The 20,112-nt window shown below is 38.8% G+C and overlaps 1 protein-coding gene and 1 non-coding gene across 2 annotated transcripts; both read left to right on the forward strand.

Annotated features, from left to right (window-relative positions):
* The first annotated feature begins 3,042 nt into the window (after nucleotides 1-3,042).
* On the forward strand, nucleotides 3,043-13,716 carry dnaja2a (DnaJ heat shock protein family (Hsp40) member A2a). Its single transcript, XM_005913087.1, has 9 exons — nucleotides 3,043-3,204; nucleotides 4,207-4,266; nucleotides 5,154-5,383; nucleotides 5,525-5,605; nucleotides 5,729-5,862; nucleotides 5,959-6,155; nucleotides 11,028-11,172; nucleotides 11,462-11,589; nucleotides 12,577-13,716. The coding sequence occupies exons 1-9, from the start codon at nucleotides 3,127-3,129 to the stop codon at nucleotides 12,763-12,765; spliced, it is 1,242 nt and encodes a 413-aa protein (XP_005913149.1). The 5' UTR covers nucleotides 3,043-3,126; the 3' UTR covers nucleotides 12,766-13,716.
* A 6,299-nt stretch (nucleotides 13,717-20,015) lies between these two features.
* Nucleotides 20,016-20,089, forward strand: trnat-agu. The gene has a single exon. It is a non-coding gene; the product is annotated as a tRNA-Thr (tRNA).
* Nucleotides 20,090-20,112: the final 23 nt, after the last annotated feature.

Raw genomic sequence — 20,112 nt, forward strand, 5'->3', positions numbered from 1 at the left:
TGCTTTGATGCAAAAGGGGCTGTGAGGATACTTTATTCCCTGAGTTGTGCGAACCTTAAGATGTGGTTTAAGTTGAACACAAATAATCAAAAGCTGACAAATTCCACTTCCATCATGTGTTGTGCTTAAAAGACTTTTTGAGTGGAATGCATAATGCATTGCTTCCTGACCACCAAAGACCAATTAAGCTTAATTATTATTTACAGATTATTATTTTCTCTTTGCCTCTCACTCTGTCTCTCACTTGCTCTCTTATTTGCTTTGCTGTCATGATGTGTTTGCCTTGTTAAAAGCTTATGACACAGTCTTAAAGTATTTGGCCTTTATTGATGCTAATTCCTTTATGCATTGGGCTGGTCACCTACACAGTGACACCTACACGTGCTGTCTCGGGATTCAATCTAATGATATTAATCAATACATTATGCTGAAATCACTCTTGAACAATTCAATTAAATTGTATTTATATAGCGCCAAACCACAACAACAGTCGCCTCAAGGCGCTTTATATCGTAAGGCAGGCCCTACAATAGAGATACAGTAGAGCAGATTTCACAAAGTCTCACAGCTCACTACAAATAACAGTCAGCCAAAGTATGCAGTACTGTGAAAAACTAAGTACAGCCTGCAGCAAGTAATCATTTTCTGAACATTATGAGTCTAAAATCTTTGTGAAGGAATTTTGTTCCACTATTCTTTGTTTGAGTTCATTGAGGTCTGCAGGTATTAGTTTCTATACGCAGCTTTCTTGCAGTCTCGCCACAGCATTTCAATCAGGTTGAGGTCTGGACTTTGAGCCACTGCAACATGTTGTTTCTTTTCACGTTCAGCCATTCTTTTGCAGGGATCTGCCAAAACCTCTGCTTTTAGGTGGTCACTATTGCTGATGAACATTTAACCAAGTGCATTTAATTAACAGCACATGGCTGTTACTTTTTTCCACAGTACTGCATAGAGTAGTAGAATTTCTATAACACAGCATAACATAGTGGGAAATTCCATTACAAATTGTGTTTCATGTGAAAACAAAATACTATCTGTTTGTATTTTTACAATAATAAGTGCCAAAGGTCACCATTAACATCACTGAGAAACGCATGCAATAATAAAAAAGCAGCGCCACCTGCAGACACACTGCATTCAGCATGCGTTTTTATTAGATTGATAAGATTCGAGCTAAAGACACAAATCTGGACATCAAGAAGTGTTTTATACGCATATAAACTAAGACATATGACAGATTGCGGGTGAATTAAATGGCAAATAAAATCAGTTAGAAATCATTGTAACATAAATAAAGTACCAAAAAAAGAATTTAATGTGTCTAATTTAAATATCAAAAACATTTATTTTGTTTCTAGATCGGATCAATGTCCACTCGTATGATCTGGAAGAGAACCAATGAAATGAAATTGAAAAGCTGAGATGTCCTCTCTGGGATTGGAGTAATGCTCTGTGACTGTGGTAATAAACCTGTTTAGACAGTAATTGTTCTAGTTTATCCTTTTGCTACGTAGTACACACAGAAGAGTATACAACACGTGTATAAGTACATGCAATGAATGACGTAATAAGCATTTATAATTAACAGGGTGTGACTGATTGGATGAGTTTGTTGTCGAAGTATTATTGCACTGTTCATGGCCTCTCAGAAGAGGAGTGAGATGGGACGAGGAGATTTACTGACACCCAAGACAATTTGCACGGACAAGCTCTCATATCCCCCTCCGGTCCTAATGCTGGATGAGACATCTGAGGTTATAATATGCCACAACAGTAATGGATCTTTGACATGAAAAATGAAGACAAGTTAGACGTGGAGAGATCTTAATTATTGAGACACTCGCTATTAGGTTGAATTCATTAACTGACTTCAAAATTGAATTTCTGTGCAGGCATAACAAACTCAATGCCACTCTAAATCGTGACCGACATCTTAAATTAGCATCGGGTTTAAAACGAATTAAAATAAATTGCAAATATCTGCAGTGCTAATGTGGTCAAGTACAAGATTATATTCCCATGTTGTGAGTGTGTGATAATCACATGGTTTGGATTGTACTAAGATGCAACCATTCAAAAACAATGTATTCCATAATAAATAAAAGGGCCCAATAATAAATCAACCATAATTTGTCTGCAAGGAGTGGAGGTAGTCAAGGTGGATGAGTTTAAATACCTGGGATCAACCATCCAAAGCAACAGAGAGCTGAAGAAGAGACTGCAGGCAGGGTGGAGTGGGTGGAGATGAGTATGAGGTGTGACAGAAGGATATTAGCAAGAGGGAAATGGAAGGTTTACAAAGTAAAACCTGCTATGATGGATTGCTTGGAGATGGTGTCACTGACAAAAAACAGGAGATCGAGCTGAAGTGGCAGAATTGAAAGATTCTCAGATTTATTTATAAATGAGTATATCAGAGGGACCTCAAGTCCAATGCTTTCGAGACAAATTAGAGAACCAAGGCTGAGATATTTTGGACATGTGCAGAGGAAGGATAGTGGATATACTGGACAAAGGATGTTAAAGATGGAGCTGCCAGGCAGGATGAAAACAGATAACGTTTATGGATATAGTGGAGGATGACATACGGAAGACTGATGTGACAGAGGAGGATGCTATGAAGAGGGTGACATGGGGGCAGATGATCTGCTGTGGTGACCCCTAAAGGGAGCGGCCAAAAGAAGAAGATTCAGTGAGCATAAAGAGAAACAGAAAGTTCGCTTTTCATTAACAGACTGTAAAAATAGGATGGCAGTTTGAGCTCATAAACTGAGTTTAAACTTTTATATGTGAAGGTGTAACTATAGGGCCAGTTATAAAATGGCAAGAAATTGTTCAAGCTTTGTCTAAATTAACTTTAATTAAATGATTACTATTTGCTAAAATAAATAAATGAATGAATGAATAAATAAGAGAAGAAGAAAAATGAAAAGGAAATCGAGTGTTTACTCTCGTGTGTAAGCTCATCAGTCATCAAGCACATCCACGCCAGGGGGCACCAGCGGACACGCGGCGGGTCTGACTTTCCGGAAATGGAGACACGAGGCGAGCCAAACATTTTCCACCGGCTCCTTCTCTCTTTGTCCATCCAGCTCCTGTCGAAGCAACATCAACAGCAACACCATGTCGAATGTTGTCGACACGAAATTGTACGACATCCTCGGAGTGTCTCCGTCTGCAACTGAAAATGAGCTGAAAAAGGTAAATACACGGGAGATAATCTGCGGGATTATATATTGCGTTTAAGCTTCAAAGTCTTAAAAGTGCCTCAATCAGGAAATGCGTTGCTATGCCAAGCTAACTAACATTAGCAGTGAATCAGGCTGATCGGCCTGGATATTCATGTGACAGTCGGGCTGTGTCGTTTATGAGTTCAATAAATGTTTTATTTTTCTTTCACAGCTTAGCTACGATCGACTAGGAAAACGTATGTTTTTCAATTTGTTAATGTGAAAAAGGTCAACCGAAACCAAGGCTAGCTCGTACGCATCAAACGATTGACCTCACGCTAGCTTTAGCTTAAGTGTTTGTCGCGAAACCAGCCAAACTAGTCCTTGATTTTGTGTTTGACAAACGGTGGAAATAGATTCCTAACACGTAGTGATCAAAATGAGCCAAAGAATCCAAGTTTGATATTTATTCAGCGGTTTTGTTTTTTTTTAATTTGGTTGGGGTTTTTTTTTTCTCCCAACCGGCGTGTGATGTTTTTTTAACTGGCCATGCTAGACTAGACTAAATTGATGTTCACCGACCTCTTGTTTATTAGCACATTATCGGATAACTTTATTACGCTGTCATATTTTCATCTTAAACGTTATCGTTACCCCGTCCGTGCTTGGCGAGAAGATATGCTAATTAGCTTAGAAGCGTTAGCACTGAAATTGTCAGACATTTTGAGTTGCCTTTTTTCACTAAAGGGTAATTCCCGGGGATGGGTGCGTGGAAATGGTGAATAGCAGTCGTCGCTACTAAACCAGTTATGGATTATTGTTGGGAGAAAATGATTTTTTTTTAAAGCCGAGACAGAAAGAGCGTGGCCGGCCAGGTTTGTTCGGGGAGGGAGGCACGTGTGATTGCGTAAACCGTAGATAAGCTTCCTTCATGTGTGTTGGAGTCATGTCGACGCAAGTTTCCCGTAAACAACGCATGCCCAATGTAAAACTTGGTAGCTAATGGAGTTATCTGTGTTTTGTTATTGTCTAGGCATACCGGAAACTCGCAAAAGAATATCATCCCGACAAGAACCCTAATTCTGGAGATAAGGTAACTCCTCCGTGGCAGCCTCCACCTGGTTTACAGTGGAGCTGGTCATCATATGTCCAGATGAGTTATGCGATTATGTTTGTTTTAATTATGTTTGAAATTTAAAAACGTGATTGGGAAAACAATAAAAAGCTAAAAAGTCTATTTTCATTTTATGCACCAAATTCTAATTCTATTACAAGCCTCTCTTTCATCATCCCCAATATGGCAGTGAGAGATTTTCTCAGCAGGAAATTGTTGCCAACAGGAAAATGGCAACTTTAGAGTCTTAAGTCTGGAGGCAGTGTTCATAATAATGAAAGCATTTGAGTTTTGGAAATGGTGTCCTACCGAGAATATCCTTTACACTGGCTGTGAGATTAACTCATGCTGAACGTCACATTTTATCTTCAAAGCAAATGGAAGCTAGATGTTATTCTTTTTAACTATTAGTTTTCTTTCTTTCTTTCTTTCTAATTTTTTTTATTGGAGACCTAAGAGTGTTGGTAAAGTTTGTATAGGTCAGTTGAAACTTTGAGTTACTGTTTTGACAGGTAATCAATTTGCTGTGAATTTGCTCTGAAGTCTTATGTTTTGGAGAGCTGAAATTGTACCCAAGACTTCTGTCCCCCTCGGGTGTTTTAGATGGAGCCAAAGGAAAATCCCAAGTGTTATTTATTTTTCACCAGTTTAGTTGATTGGTGTCTGCTTTCCATAAGCTTAAGACACATTTTTATTTAATGGTTCTAAAATGAACCCCAGACTGTATGTGTGGCTGGATCTAAGTGGGTCAGTTAATTGTTTTGTCAAATCCCAAAAGCCATTTTGAAACAGGCCGTTCCCTTCGTCCAGTTAATTTTTTTTTTATTTTTTGTCTTGTCTCCGTTTCTGGTCTTCTCAAAATGTAGTTCAAAGAAATCAGCTTTGCCTATGAGGTGCTAACTAACCCTGAAAAGAAAGAACTTTATGATCGCTATGGAGAACAAGGCTTGCGGGAAGGTGGCGGGGGTGGCCCAGGGATGGACGATATCTTCTCCCACATCTTTGGAGGTGGACTCTTTGGCTTCATGGGTGGACAGAGCAGTCGATCCAGGAATGGAGGTCGGAGGAGAGGAGAAGACATGGTCCATCCACTCAAGTAAGACCTAGCTTGGAAACTCAGATGTACTACATTAAATTGATTTAATGTTTTTGTGTTTGCAATTAATTAAAATTGCTCTTGATGTGCAGCACAACTATTTTATCTTGCATCAGTTGATATCATGTTTTTTTTCTGTAGGGTTTCACTGGAGGACCTTTACAATGGAAAAACAACTAAACTACAACTTAGCAAGAATGTACTCTGTAGCACTTGCAATGGGTGAGTAGTATAACCAACATCTTGCTGTTATTTCTGCTTGATAGTTTAGATATTAACAGTTTTAATCCTGGGATATTTGTTGGTTATTACAACAAATCCATCTGTGGCTTTGTGTGAATACAGGCAGGGAGGCAAGACGGGTGCTGTACAAAAGTGTACGGCGTGTAGGGGGCGTGGCATGCGCATCATGATCAGACAGTTGGCACCGGGTATGGTCCAACAGATGCAGTCAGTGTGTACTGATTGTAATGGAGAGGGTAAGTGCCACAGTGATGTAAACCATGACCAAGCACTTGCGTGTTTTATTGATCTGCACAGATCTCTGATCCTGTGTTTTATTTAATCTGCCCCAGGTGAGGTGATCAGTGAGAAAGACCGCTGTAAAAAATGCGAGGGCAAGAAAGTCGTGAAGGAGGTGAAGATTCTGGAGGTGCATGTGGACAAAGGCATGAAGCATGGCCAGAAAATTACCTTTGGAGGAGAAGCTGACCAGGCACCTGGCGTTGAACCTGGGGATATAGTTCTTGTCCTGCAAGAAAAAGAGCACGAGGTATGTGGGGGGAAGTCTGATTCCTGTTATCCTTTCCCTCGTAACCCATGCATACTCTGTAATAGGAGGTGATGGTTTTAACATTATTTTTGAGCAGTCTATTCTCCTTTTGTGTTTTTTGTATGTCAGTTGCTAGTTACTTCACTCCCATAAAAAGGTGAACTTCTAATCCAGCTCCTCACACCTGACCAAAGCTTCCTGTTGCATTCTTTTGATGTCAAACTGTTGATTCTGTTTTCACTAATGGCCAAAATCTCATAGTCTCAGCTGGTTCGTAAAATGTATGTATAAGTAGGTACATGTGTGGGTGTGCAGAGGTGACGAATTTACACACAACTTAAATAAGCATCAAAGAAGTGGAAATAAAATCTCGGAGACGTTGGAGTTAGTCATGCAGAATTTGTATATTTCAATTTTTTTTAAATAAGTTTTAATTACATTTTGATTTTTGTTTTGATTTCAGGGTGTGTTTTTTTTTTTTTAAATACATTTGGTGTTAGTTTTGGCGTGTTTATAAATGTTTAGTTTTAATTAATTAGAGTTTTAATCTTTACTTATTTTAACACAGAGGGTATTTATCTAGGAGCAGATTTTAACATTTTGGAATGAGTGTTATAGCAGCAGTGTGTCACGCTGGTGTAGAGGTTAGTATTATCATTCCCTGGGGTGTTTCTGCATGGAGTTGGCATGTTCTGCCTGTGGGAACTCAAGCTTCCTCCCACAGTCCAGACAGACACGTAAGGTGAATAGGTCATTCTAACAGGTGAATTATGCTTCTGTGTTAGATCTGTGTCGTACCTTACATCATAACCAGGACCCAATTTTTTTTTAATTTTATTGTTTCTTTTTTTATCCTACAACATAACGTTGTATGTAACGTTTTATGATTTCATTTTTAATTATGATGCTTGGGGTTTTTTGTTTTTTTTGGGTTTTTTTTTTTTTTATCCCATCCCACCTGCTTTGGTTTAACAATGCACTTTTTGCATACAACCTGGGTACATTTGTGAGCATTGTGGTAACTTGGAGCGTTGCATACAGTTTGGAAGGCATTTTGGGGGCAATCTATAGCATTATTTGTTTGCTCTAGTAAATTCACTTAGTGTAGTCGATGGACGACCTGGTCATTGTTTCTGTCTATTGCATTATGCGTCACCTCACTTTCATACTAACATGCCAACCTCCTGCAGCGCTGATGGATAATAATTTTACGGGTCTTAGGTAGGGCTGGGCCATATCATACGGTAATACTGGTATAATGTCGGGCAACGATAAGAAAATGAAATATCGCGATAGAATATGGGTGAAACGCGCAGTGCCTTTGTTTTCATACGCACATGGCACAAAAAGCATGGCGGCGATACAGAATGAGAAGGGCGAAAGCGGATCAGTGAATGAAACAGATGAACCAGAATTGGTTTGTAAAAATGCTGCAACTTCATTGGTGTGGAACTGGTTTAGCTTTCGTCCATCAGATACACAACAAAGCACTATTTTTGGTAGAGCATGCTAGCGGGCCGTCGTTATTACCGTGTTTTTTGGAAAATACGGCACACTTAAAATCAATCCTTTGATTTTTTTTTTTTCCTTTTCGACAGTGCCCCTTATAATCCCGTGTGCTTTATGTATGAATTCTGGTTGTGTTTACTGACCTCGAAACGATTTTATGTGGTACACGGCGCTGGAAAATCTGTCAAATGTTTTAGTACGACTTTGCTAAGCTACGAACCCGCACCGCTTGATGGATTGTCGGAGCATTACGGCTATCGTAGGCAGGAGCCTCGCGGAGTGATACGTGCTTCAACATAATATTACCGTATTGTGTGTGTATAACCTCTTAAGTTTTGTGGATATTATACATGGTTATGCTGAGGATATGTCGGCCAATGCCTCCAATGAGTGGTGGATTGATAGGCTAATCAGTCTTGTCATGCTGATCTTTTTTCAAGAGCAATTCAACTAAATGTAATTTTAATAAAACAAACAGACAAATCGTAATGAAGCTTATTTGTCGTAATGGTGCCAAATTCAGAAATATGCAAGCCACTTACAGTGGGGCAAAAAAGTATTTAGTCAGCCACCGATTGTGCAAGTTCCCCCACTTAAAATGATGACAGAGGTCAGTAATTTGCACCAGAGGTACACTTCAACTGTGAGAGACAGAATGTGAAAAAAAAATCCATGAATCCACATGGTAGGATTTGTAAAGAATTTATTCGTAAATCAGGGTGGAAAATAAGTATTTGGTCAATAACAAAAATACAACTCAATACTTTGTAACATAACCTTTGTTGGCAATAACAGAGGTCAAACGTTTACTATAGGTCTTTACCAGGTTTGCACACACAGTAGCTGGTATTTTGGCCCATTCCTCCATGCAGATCTTCTCGAGAGCAGTGATGTTTTGGGGCTGTCGCCGAGCAACACGGACTTTCAACTCCCGCCACAGATTTTCTATGGGGTTGAGGTCTGGAGACTGGCTAGGCCACTCCAGGACTTTCAAATGCTTCTTACGGAGCCACTCCTTTGTTGCCCAGGCGGTGTGTTTTGGATCATTGTCATGTTGGAAGACCCAGCCTCGTTTCATCTTCAAAGTTCTCACTGATGGAAGGAGGTTTTGGCTCAAAATCTCACGATACATGGCCCCATTCATTCTGTCCTTAACACGGATCAGTCGTCCTGTCCCCTTGGCAGAAAAACAGCCCCATAGCATGATGTTTCCACCCCCATGCTTCACAGTAGGTATGGTGTTCTTGGGATGCAACTCAGGTATTCTTCTTCCTCCAAACAGACGAGTTGAGTTTATACCAAAAAGTTCTACTTTGGTTTCATCTGACCACATGACATTCTCCCAATCCTCTGCTGTATCATCCATGTGCTCTCTGGCAAACTTCAGACGGGCCTGGACATGCACTGGCTTCAGCAGCGGAACACGTCTGGCACTGCGGGATTTGATTCCCTGCCGTTGTAGTGTGTTACTGATGGTGACCTTTGTTACTTTGGTCCCAGCTCTCTGCAGGTCATTCACCAGGTCCCCCCGTGTGGTTCTGGGATCTTTGCTCACCGTTCTCATGATCATTTTGACCCCACGGGATGAGATCTTGCGTGGAGCCCCAGATCGAGGGAGATTATCAGTGGTCTTGTATGTCTTCCATTTTCTGATGATTGCTCCCACAGTTGATTTTTTCACACCAAGCTGCTTGCCTATTGTAGATTCACTCTTCCCAGTCTGGTGCAGGTCTACAATACTTTTCCTGGTGTCCTTCGAAAGCTCTTTGGTCTTGGCCATGGCGGAGTTTGGAGTCTGACTGTTTGAGGCTGTGGACAGGTGTCTTTTATACAGATGATGAGTTCAAACAGGTGCCATTCATACAGGTAACGAGTGGGGGACAGAAAAGCTTCTTACAGAAGACGTTACAGGTCTGTGAGAGCCAGAGATTTTCCTTGTTTGAGGTGACCAAATACTTATTTTCCACCCTAATTTACGAATAAATTCTTTACAAATCCTACCATGTGGATTCATGGATTTTTTTTTTTTTCACATTCTGTCTCTCACAGTTGAAGTGTACCTCTGGTGCAAATTACTGACCTCTGTCATCATTTTAAGTGGGGGAACTTGCACAATCCGTGGCTGACTAAATACTTTTTTGCCCCACTGTACCTTACTCAGCCGAGGTAAATAAAGACGCTGGTAAATGTTAAAGGAAATGGGTTGTGGATGGTTTTGGCTTAACTAGAACACCATCCAGAGTGCCTCTGGCTCCTTCTCCCACAGGATGTCTATCTTTAATGTCAAAATATGTCATTCATAGACATCTGTAGCATAATGAGTTGGTACAGCCAGCAGCAACAACACAAAACACTGATCATGGAACATCAGTACTCTTTATGAAATGGCACTATATCAAAAGGTCTGAAAATCATTTGAAGTAGTACAATAAAAAGTATTTGAGAGGCATTAAAAAAACTACTTGTCTGTGTATACAGGAATACATTCTGACAGCATCCTATTGAGTAAATTACTAACGTTCTTGTGCTATATTTGTTTGTACTATTGATTTCTAACAAATGCTCTAAGGCAGAAGTGTTTAGTGTTCGGATACAATACAGTTTACAAAAATGTGATGGTGCGAACTTAATTGTTTTCTAATAATTAATAAAAAATAATTAAAATTGACAAAGCATTACAGTGCCAAAAAAGCTAGCTTGTGGAACAGTGTGAATTTAAAGTACAAGGCCTCTACTGAGTGTTGCATTATGGGTTGATGTTTGTCTTGTTAATTCTAGCCTTTTGATAAGATATTTATTTGCCTGTCAGTTTAGTGTGCAGGAGTTCTTAAAGCTGTTGTGTAACGCATTTTACTGCAACATAAGAAAGAAATGTTACAAAACTGCAAGTTCATAGCCTCCCCCAATGTCTTGACTGCCAATTTAAACCATGAAGAAGCATTGTCACACAGTCAATTATAGCTGTCACAGATGACGAGCTCAAAAGACACTGTCAGAGAAAATGATTCTGACCACTTTAAAAAGCTATCAGTCACAGACAAAAGCAATTTGTTCTGACAATTATCTGTTACCATGTTTAATGTGGTTTTTATGAGAGAATAGGCTTCAGCGATGAGAACTCTTTGAATTATTGGAATAAAAAAAACTTTTTTTTCCCCCCTAAAATTGACTAACCTCCACTTCTGCTTTAGCCCCAGCTTTATTCAAAGGTAATGATATACAGTGACATGCTTTCCCACACTGTTATATTTGGTATATCAGGAAATGATGCTTTGTTTGTTTGGTTTGTTTGTTTTTAAATCTGTTAACTGTGACGATTTCATCTATTAACAGATATTACTAACAATCTCTCTCTATTTTCAGACGTATAGACGAGATGGCAATGACCTCTTCATGAACCACAAGATTGGGCTGGTGGAGGCGCTGTGTGGTTTCCAGTTTATGTTGAAACATTTAGATGGAAGACAAATTGTTGTTAAGTACCCTGCTGGCAAAGTCATTGAACCAGGTAAACATCCATTTTTAACATTGCTTTTCTTACTGAATTTGTCAGCAACAGACTGCATCATTATTTCAAGCTCTGACGTGGTTGCCAGATAAGTGTATTAGCCTAGCATGCTCTGACAGCTGAGCAGGTGTCCAGCTTTGGGCTTTATTGGCAGAGAGTTTCTATCATTGTAAAGATGTTCTTCACACTAACACTGGGGGGTGGGTTTACCCTAAATCCCCAGTGCTGGAAATACTGTTTAGAAAAATGTGAATAAGTCTAATTTTAAACAAACGGCACTCTTTTCTAGGCTCTGTCAGGATGGTGCGGGGCGAAGGCATGCCACAGTACCGAAACCCTTTCGAGAAAGGAGATCTTTATATCAAGTTTGATGTCCAGTTTCCTGACAACAATTGGATCAGCCCTGAGAAACTTGGGGTATGACAGATTTGTGCTTTTAATTTACTGTCTTTAATCTTCTGGTTTTTATTTGTCTCAGTATAGACAAAGACCAAAGCTCATTCTTCATACTTAGAAGTAATTACAAAGCTGTCATTAATGGGCAATTTTTTTCCTCTATATAATTAGATTAAGACATTAAAACTATATTCCAAACAGACTGAAGTCAGCGAGTCATTTACAGTTGAGTTCAAATATATTATTTAAATCAGACTTGCCCATCAGGCTTCTGAGGGGGCATCAGTGATGGCAGCACACGGAGGCAGTAAACAGATTTGCTCTTTTATCAGCAGCTTTGAAGCAAGCAAGGAAAAAGGGAAATATTGGCAGCAGTGTTGATGGAGAAAGGCCACAGCACACCTTACTTTGAACAACAGCTGCTTTAACTTAAAAATATACATGATTTTCAGACAGCTCAGCAGTGAGTTAGCTGTCTGACCTGTAACATGTTCACATGTAGGACTGCTGTTTTTCTTGGGTGGAAAGCAATTTATATGTGTACGGTTAGTGGGGAGAAACCCAAGGTGCATGTTTTCTCAAATGATTTTTTCTACTATGTCTTCAGAGTCCGTCACATAATCTGGTTTTGGTTTGAAGAGAAAGTATGACCTGTTTGTTTGTTGTCGTTGTTTTAAAGAGGGGGAAAAAGATATTAATTTCATTCAGACTTTAAATACGCGAGTAAACTTACACGTTCCTTTAAGGGATCGGCCCTTCTTAACAATTCCATTCAGCGATTTGATTCCTTCTTGTGATGAATGTGAAAGTACTTAAATTCTGTCACGCTTGTCTTTCTGGCTGAGAATGGAAGTGAATTTCTTCCTGAGACAGCACCCCTTGTCGCTCTCTCTCTCCTTGTAGCAGTGCACTCATGACCCCACAACCTTCTGACACCAGAGAATGGTTAGAAATCCCAATGAAGCTGCCTGTTAAAGCTGTATTTTTACAATTGTTTTCCCTGTGAAGGAGCTGGAAGACATGCTGCCCTCACGGTCAGAGCCACCCATCATCAGTGGAGACACGGAGGAGGTCGACCTGCAAGATTATGACGTCAGCCAGAGCTCGTCATCTGGTAACCGCAGGGAGGCTTACAATGACAGCTCGGACGAAGAGGGCAGCCACCACGGCTCGGGAGTACAGTGTGCCCACCAGTAATCTCATGCGCTTTCCCACTCTGACATATACACATACAGACACACACAACCCATGAGCTAGATGGGAGAAAATGTATGAGTTACAGACTAAACAAAGGCAGGTCAGGCTCAGTAGCTCCTCAGACACAGATCCAATCACACTGACTCGTGCACAAGTTGTTGATTGTTTGAAATATTGTGCCCTTGAATCATTTTGATTTTTGTCTGAGGAACTAACACTGGTGCAGCCAGAGACAGATCTAGACACTTTAAACAGCAACTTTAGGTAAAAATTCATATAAAATATTTAAGATGTAATGAAACAAGTGGTCGCCTCAGTGAACACCATGTTAGGATGATGATCTTCTGTTCAAACAGACTTCACCCACCCACCTTTCTCTTCCTCTGTCATGGCTGATAGTCCAGTGTCCTGCTAATTGGAGCTCAAGATCGGTAAAAAGGAATGTTTCTTTGTGACATGGGTTCTGTTTTCATAGTATTTACATTAATTTAAAAGACTAACCAATGTGCAAAGACAAAGCAGCTGAGCAACGTGACATGCAGATCCTCGGACTTGTGCATTCATGGACTCGTCGACTCGGCGCCATTTGTAGGATTTGTTTTCTGATTTTTACAGCTTTAGTTTCTTTCTAGGTTTTTACGTGTTGTTGGTTTTTTTTGTTTGTTTTTTTTGTTTTGTTTTTTCCTGTCTTTACTTTTTAATTCGAACAGAAAATTCATTAAGTGTGTATATCACTGAAGTGGTTGTTGGTAAGCTTCATCAGCTGCTGTATTTCAAGGCTGTGTGATTTAAAAATAAATAAATAAATAAATAAAAACCTATAGTCTGTACCTGTGCTGAGACCATGTGCATGTACAAAGCTTTGGTTCCCGCACTTGTCAAACATCCAATAAAGCAGCACACTTCTCAAGAAATGTCTATGAAGTTGTTGAATAAACTGTTGAAATATCATTCGTAGTGTGTTACATTGATTTTTGCAATGTTTTTCTTTTTGCCACCAGAAGAAGTATGCTAGAAATAAGTTTGAAGCCATCAGAGTTTTGAAATGGCTCAGTGGGGGGAAAAAAGTTGTTCTTTCTATACACAATGTGTCAATGACCAGAACTAATCCAAGGATCCTGCCAACTATTCTCTGGAGGTACTGTATGACTAAAGCACCCATGTGAGCGAGGGGGGAGAAGCTGCTGCCTGCGAATTTGCTGCAGACAGAGGAGAGCTTAAGTTTGACCAGGTACCAAAGCAAATCATTCGTACTGAACTAATAATGTAAATATGACGGTGTATCACAAAAGATTGATATCAAACTGATCACTTGGTTGCGTTACTTGCTCTTCGAGTGAATCAACAAATGGATAAATAAAAAGCCGAACAGCAATGCTGATTTTTTAGTCTTAGCTTACATTTCATATTTTCAGTTGTTACCCTCCACGGCTAAACAAACTCTCTAAATCGGTTTCAGTTGTGTACTGATGAACACAACAATGGACATAAGGAGCTTCTTTCAAAGAAAAAACTCAGGTAGATGTTATTTTATATATTATGCTTTGGATGTTGTTTAGTATATCTATGCAAAACAAGAGGAATTTCAATACACAGCAGTATATTCACAGTTGAAACCAGATATTTACATACACTTTATGGAGAAAACATAAAAACTTTTTTTTACTGTTAAACATCAATTTAGAGTAAACTTTTGTTTTAGATAAATAAATGTTGAAATATCTTTTGAATTAGTTAAATGTCAGAATAAAAAGAGGGAGCTGTCTATTTTAATCACTTTCATCAAATTTAGGAGTACATATACACTAAGTTTATTGTTAATTAATAAGAAAACTCCAGACGATTCCATTCTGAGCTAAAGAAGCTTCTGATAGGTTAGTAGAGTCCATGTGATTTGATGTTACAATTAAAAAAGTGTTTGTGTTTTTATCTGAAGAGTACATAAATATCTGGTTTCAACTGTATATTTGATGATGTTGGTGTTTGGCTTGATTGTCAGCACAAAGAGGGAGAGAGAGGAGCAGAGAGGGAAGATGCACAGACAGAGATGGACAAGAGGTGAGACACACATGTTAGTCAAATGGTTGTTTGCCAAAACTCATCAGAACATGTATCTAGTACCTAGTGTTTCTTTTTAGATACCATTTGTTACTTTTCAAATTCTATATTTATTAAGTTATGCAGGCTTGTTTGCACAACGAGGCTAAATAATTATATAAACTTTTCTCAATCTAAATATTGTACTTTGGTAGAATTAAAAAATAAGTGTAGTGCAGGTCTATGATGATTTTTAGTGCTACTATCATCTAGTTCTGATTCTGGTTCTGTCTTGGTTACTGTTGTAGTCCTGTTTTAATTCCAGATCAGTTTTGGGTCTGGTTGAATTGGGGTTTAGTCCCTGTGTCTTGATACAGCCCGACTTTGTTCTGCCTTGCTGCTTAATTAAAAAACTAGTTTAAGGTGTCCTTAATATGTATATAGAATAGCATCTGGCTGCAGTTTAAAGACTTTTTTTGTATCGGTCTTGGTCTTGGTCTCGTATCGACTTGGTCTTGGTCTTGGTCTTGTCTTGGTCTCGATACCCTCTGGTCTTGGTCTTGTCTTGGTCTCGATACCCTCTGGTCTTGGTCTTGTCTTGGTCTCGATACCCTCTGGTCTTGGTCTTGTCTTGGTCTCGGATTAGGCGGTCTTGACTACAAGTCTAACTTCAATGTGAGGAACTCTTAGTGACCTGAACATCAGGCATCTATCGGCCCTTTCAGTGTCATTTAAAGAGTGAAACAGCTAAAACCAAGCTATTTAATTAGTGTGGATCATGTCCTACCTGTGCCAAGTGCCAATGACCCTTGTGTTTAACAAATCTCAGCTACGTCTTCTTTGTAATCATCAAACTTTTATTAGAGTTCAGAAAAACCTGTGTAAATGCTGGTATCTGATAGGTCACTGAGGAATTTCCTTCATCAGTGCTTGTTTTAGAGGGCTCCTGACATTTGTATTCTATTGGAAAATGCAGTAAGTTATGAGCCATTAAACAAATATGGAACAATGCAAAATAGTGATAATATTGAAGAAGTCACTTGTTGGCCCATTAGCGGGGGGCCCTTAAACAGTTCTTTTTTGGTGGTCATAGTAGTAATGCTAGCGAAGGAGGCAAGGGTTTTGTGTTGCAGTGTGGTGCAGATTAACAGAAAACAAAAATCTGTTTTACAGTTTTCCCAAATTTGGGGATAGTGGAGTATGTAGGAAATGTAAGAAAGTTAAAATGACAATCTAGTAAAAGTCTTTTATTTTAATTTTAACAAGTACATAAGTAATAACAAAATCATTTTATTTCCAATTTTGCTGTGTCAGGGTAAAAAACAATCGTTATTATTTATGGTTATCCGTTATCATGTAAGTTTAAAGACAAGCTTAGACAGCATTTTCACATTGACTTTTCATTATGGAAAGGATGGAATTTTCTTTAGTGCCAAGTCAGTTTTAATTTATGGCAAAGATGAAGTTAGCTACTTCACTGTGGAAGCAAACCCTAAAGTGCTTAGCAAAAGGGTGCCGAACATAAGGCCCGGGGGGTGTAAACGGCCGTCAAAGACTCAAAATGCATCCAGTTGATTGCTTTGGATAGGTGCATTTTCATAAATTTGAGCCTACCCCTTTTCCTATTTATAAGGACCGCCCCATGGCCTTTCATACTTATTTACCAATGTATTAGACAGAATCTTTTTTTATTTTATTTCACCATCTACTATACTTACTATACTATACTACACTCTTTGTTTTATAATGACAATTTAACCCCCGAACTGTCAGACTGACAGATTTCTTTCTTCATACTGTTGACATTGCACTTGTTTTTGTTATATTATAGCATTAAACATGTAGTAAACTTCTTTGTACTAGAAAGATCAGTTTCACTGGTCCAGCTAGCTTAAATCAACGTCCATTGACTAGATGGACTTAAACAATGAATAACAAAATACAAGGAAACTTAGACCCAAACTAATAACAGCTACAACAAGAACTTAAGAAAGCTTCAACATACCTAAGAAAAGAAATATAGCAATAAACCCTGACAAATTGGTAACTCTTTGAAGTGTTACTGGGCATTCACAATCAGTCACTTTGTGCAGTGAGTCAAAGCATTGGGTGGACTGCATCAGGCTAAACTAAATTGATAGAATTGAGTGGACTCGTACTGATAAGAGAGTTAGAACAACAACTAAAACAAACTTAGATTATTCTGAAAAGAACTAATATAGGTTAACTGGGAGGAGCGGTGAAAATTAAGATGGAACAGAGGTGGAGGAAGACGATGTTACATCGTGTGAGGAGCAGCAGTGTCCCTCCTCCAGAACAAGTGAAAGTATTTTTTCTTCTTTTTTAGGCGCTGTTCCATGGGCACTTTTTTCTCAAGGATAAGGTTTGTCAACTCATGGATTATTTCTGCATTTTCTTTCTCAAGTTTCTTGCATCTTTTCTCCACATCTTCTAATTCTGCTTCATGTGTTTTCTGTTGTTGTTGCTTTTGCACCTGGATTTTAGTGTTCTTGTTCTTCAAGTAGTTAGAAAGTTCCTCAAGTTCTGTGTTTTTTCTCAGCATTTCATTGATGCTACTCTGCATCTCTGAGCATTGTTTTTTCCGGCTTTTTCTTTTCTCCCTCCAGTTCAGTTGCTTTGTACTTCCTTTTTGTTTTGTTTTTTCCTCTGAAGAACAAGTTTTTCTTCTTTCTGTTTCATGCTCCTTCTCTTGAAGTATTTCTTGATTTTTGAGCAGTGTTTCATCAAGAGTTATTTGGAGCACCTTGTATTTTTCTCATCTCTTCAAGTTTGCAATCCATTTCTTTCTGTTGTGTGTCCTGTTGTTCTTTTTCTCGAAGAAAATCTTTATTTCTGTGCAGTGTTTTGTCAAGCCTTATTTGAAGCACTTCAAGTTTGGTGTCCATTCCTTTCTGTTTTATCTCTTGTTGGTTTCTCTCTTGGAGCAGCTGTTGATTTTTGTGCAATGTTTTGTTATGCTTTACCTGCAGCACTCTGTATTTTTTTCTCCATGCCTTGGAGTTTGGACTGCATGTCTCTCTGCTCGATGTCCTGTTGTTTCTACTCTTGGTGGATTTCTTTATTTTTTCCAGAGCTTCATCAAGCTTTACTTGCAAGCCTTCGTTGTTTCTCTGTGTTCTGAAGCTTGCAATCCGTTTCTTTCTGTTTCATGTCCTGTTGCTTCTTCTCTTGAAGCATCTCTTGATTTTTCAGCAGTTTCATCAAGAGTTATTTGGTGCATTTTATATTTTTCCTCTTTCTCTTGAGGTTTGCAATCCATTTCTTTCTGTTGTGTGTCCTGTTGTTCTTTTTCTTGAATAAACTTTATTTCTGTGCAGTGTTTTATTGAGCTTTATTTGGAGCACTCTGGATTTTTCCTTCATGTCTTCAAGCTTGCTGTCCATTTCTTTCTTTGAACTCTATGTCCTGTTTTTTCTTCGCTTGGAGGATTTCACTATTTTTTTCCAGAGCTTGATCAACCTTTTCTTGGAGCTCCTGATTCTTTTTGTCTTGCAGAGCCCATTGTTTCTCCTCAATAGTACCTTCTTTTTCTTGAAGCTGGTAGGACTGTTTTTTTCATTCAGCACTCTTTCTCTCATTTTCTTGCCTCAGGGACATAATCTTTTCTCTGTTCATGAGATTTTCATTCTGCATTTCTTCAAAGCGGTTCTCCTCTAGTTGTACGTGTTCACCCCAAGGAAGAGAGCTGAGATAAGGGTCTAGGGGTTCATCCCATGGAAGACAGCTGGGGTCAACTTCTTGTCTTTCTTGATCATTTCTCTGAGACATGTTGGAGTCTGTATCTTTTATATATATATATATTTTTTTAAATATTCAACTTTATTCAACAAAAATTTACAATGTATTTCAATCGGGAGACCCTTCAAATCCTCATTCAACTTATTCATCTTTCAACTCTAACTACTTCCACATATGTTGACCCACAGACACCATTTAAACTTTAAAACGAAGTCAAGACATTGAGCTATTCAGCTTGTATTTATCTTTTCAATATCTTTTATACTTTTTCCTCAGTTCCAGTTTAAGTTTCATGCTTTATTTTCTAATGTACATTTTAAACATGCTCGGCTACTTGCCAACTTCAAAACTCCTTCTTCTGTGTGAACCTGAGCTTTCAACAGTTCTTCACTTTGTCTTTTAGGTGAATGATTTGGTGTATTTCAGCTCATTCAACATTTTTTCACCAAACATTCACACACACACACACACACACACACACACACACACACACACACACACACACACACACACACACACACACACACACACACACACACACACACACACACACACACACACACACACACACACACACACACACACACACACACAGGGAGAGAGAGACAGACAAACACACAGACAGAAAGACAAACACACAAGGAAATAAAGACACACAGAGACATACACTCACACAGAAACACACACATACACGTGCGCGCGCACACACAGCGAAAATATTCAGTTTTTTTCTCATCTAAAGTTCACACAGATGAAGAAGTTTCAAAGTTGGAAAGTAGCTGAAGATGTTTAAAATGTAGCTTTCAACAGTTCTACACTTCAGCCTTCAGGTGAATGTTTCGTCCTATTTCAGCTCATTCAACATTTTTAACAACATTCAGCAGCCATTTCAGCTCAAAACATTCAGCTATCAGCATTAACTGCAGTTTCTTCAGAAAATGCATTTTCTAGTTCTAACTGTGCTAGTTAATAGTAAATACGTGACATTCTATGCAAAACCTTATTGATGGGAATCAAAAGTGTAATATTTTTGCTTAAATTTGAAATAATATACAGGGAATTGTAATATATACACACTATCATCTGTTTCGCTTAAGTGTGCTGTGTATTTCAACCCTGTACTCTTACAATACTGAATCCACACCGAAGACACTGCTGCACTGCACTGTTTCTTACACTTTAAAGTTATGCTTTAGTGTCATCTCATATTTACGCTTCCGTTTGAATAAGCCACGTTAAGCTCTCCTCTAAAACGGTGTACTGCTATTTATAACATTTTAGCCCTTCGTATTTTCTAGTACCTAAAAAAAAGGATAAAAAATAAGAGGGGACAACTTTATATATCACGCCGCATTCACAGGAGAATACATGTAATATACTGAACATAGCAATGACGTCATTGGACCCGTGTATTTCACTATTCATAAATGCCCTTTTCGAGAGTTACCGTCAGCGGCGCCGTGGCTTAGTTGGTTAAAGCGCCTGTCTAGTAAACAGGAGATCCTGGGTTCGAATCCCAGCGGTGCCTTTTCTTTCTTTTCAGGTGTTTCT

Source organism: Haplochromis burtoni, unplaced genomic scaffold (assembly GCF_018398535.1).
Source record: "Haplochromis burtoni strain Fernald_Lab_line unplaced genomic scaffold, NCSU_Asbu1 Contig_2, whole genome shotgun sequence".
Classification (NCBI taxonomy): domain Eukaryota; kingdom Metazoa; phylum Chordata; class Actinopteri; order Cichliformes; family Cichlidae; genus Haplochromis; species Haplochromis burtoni.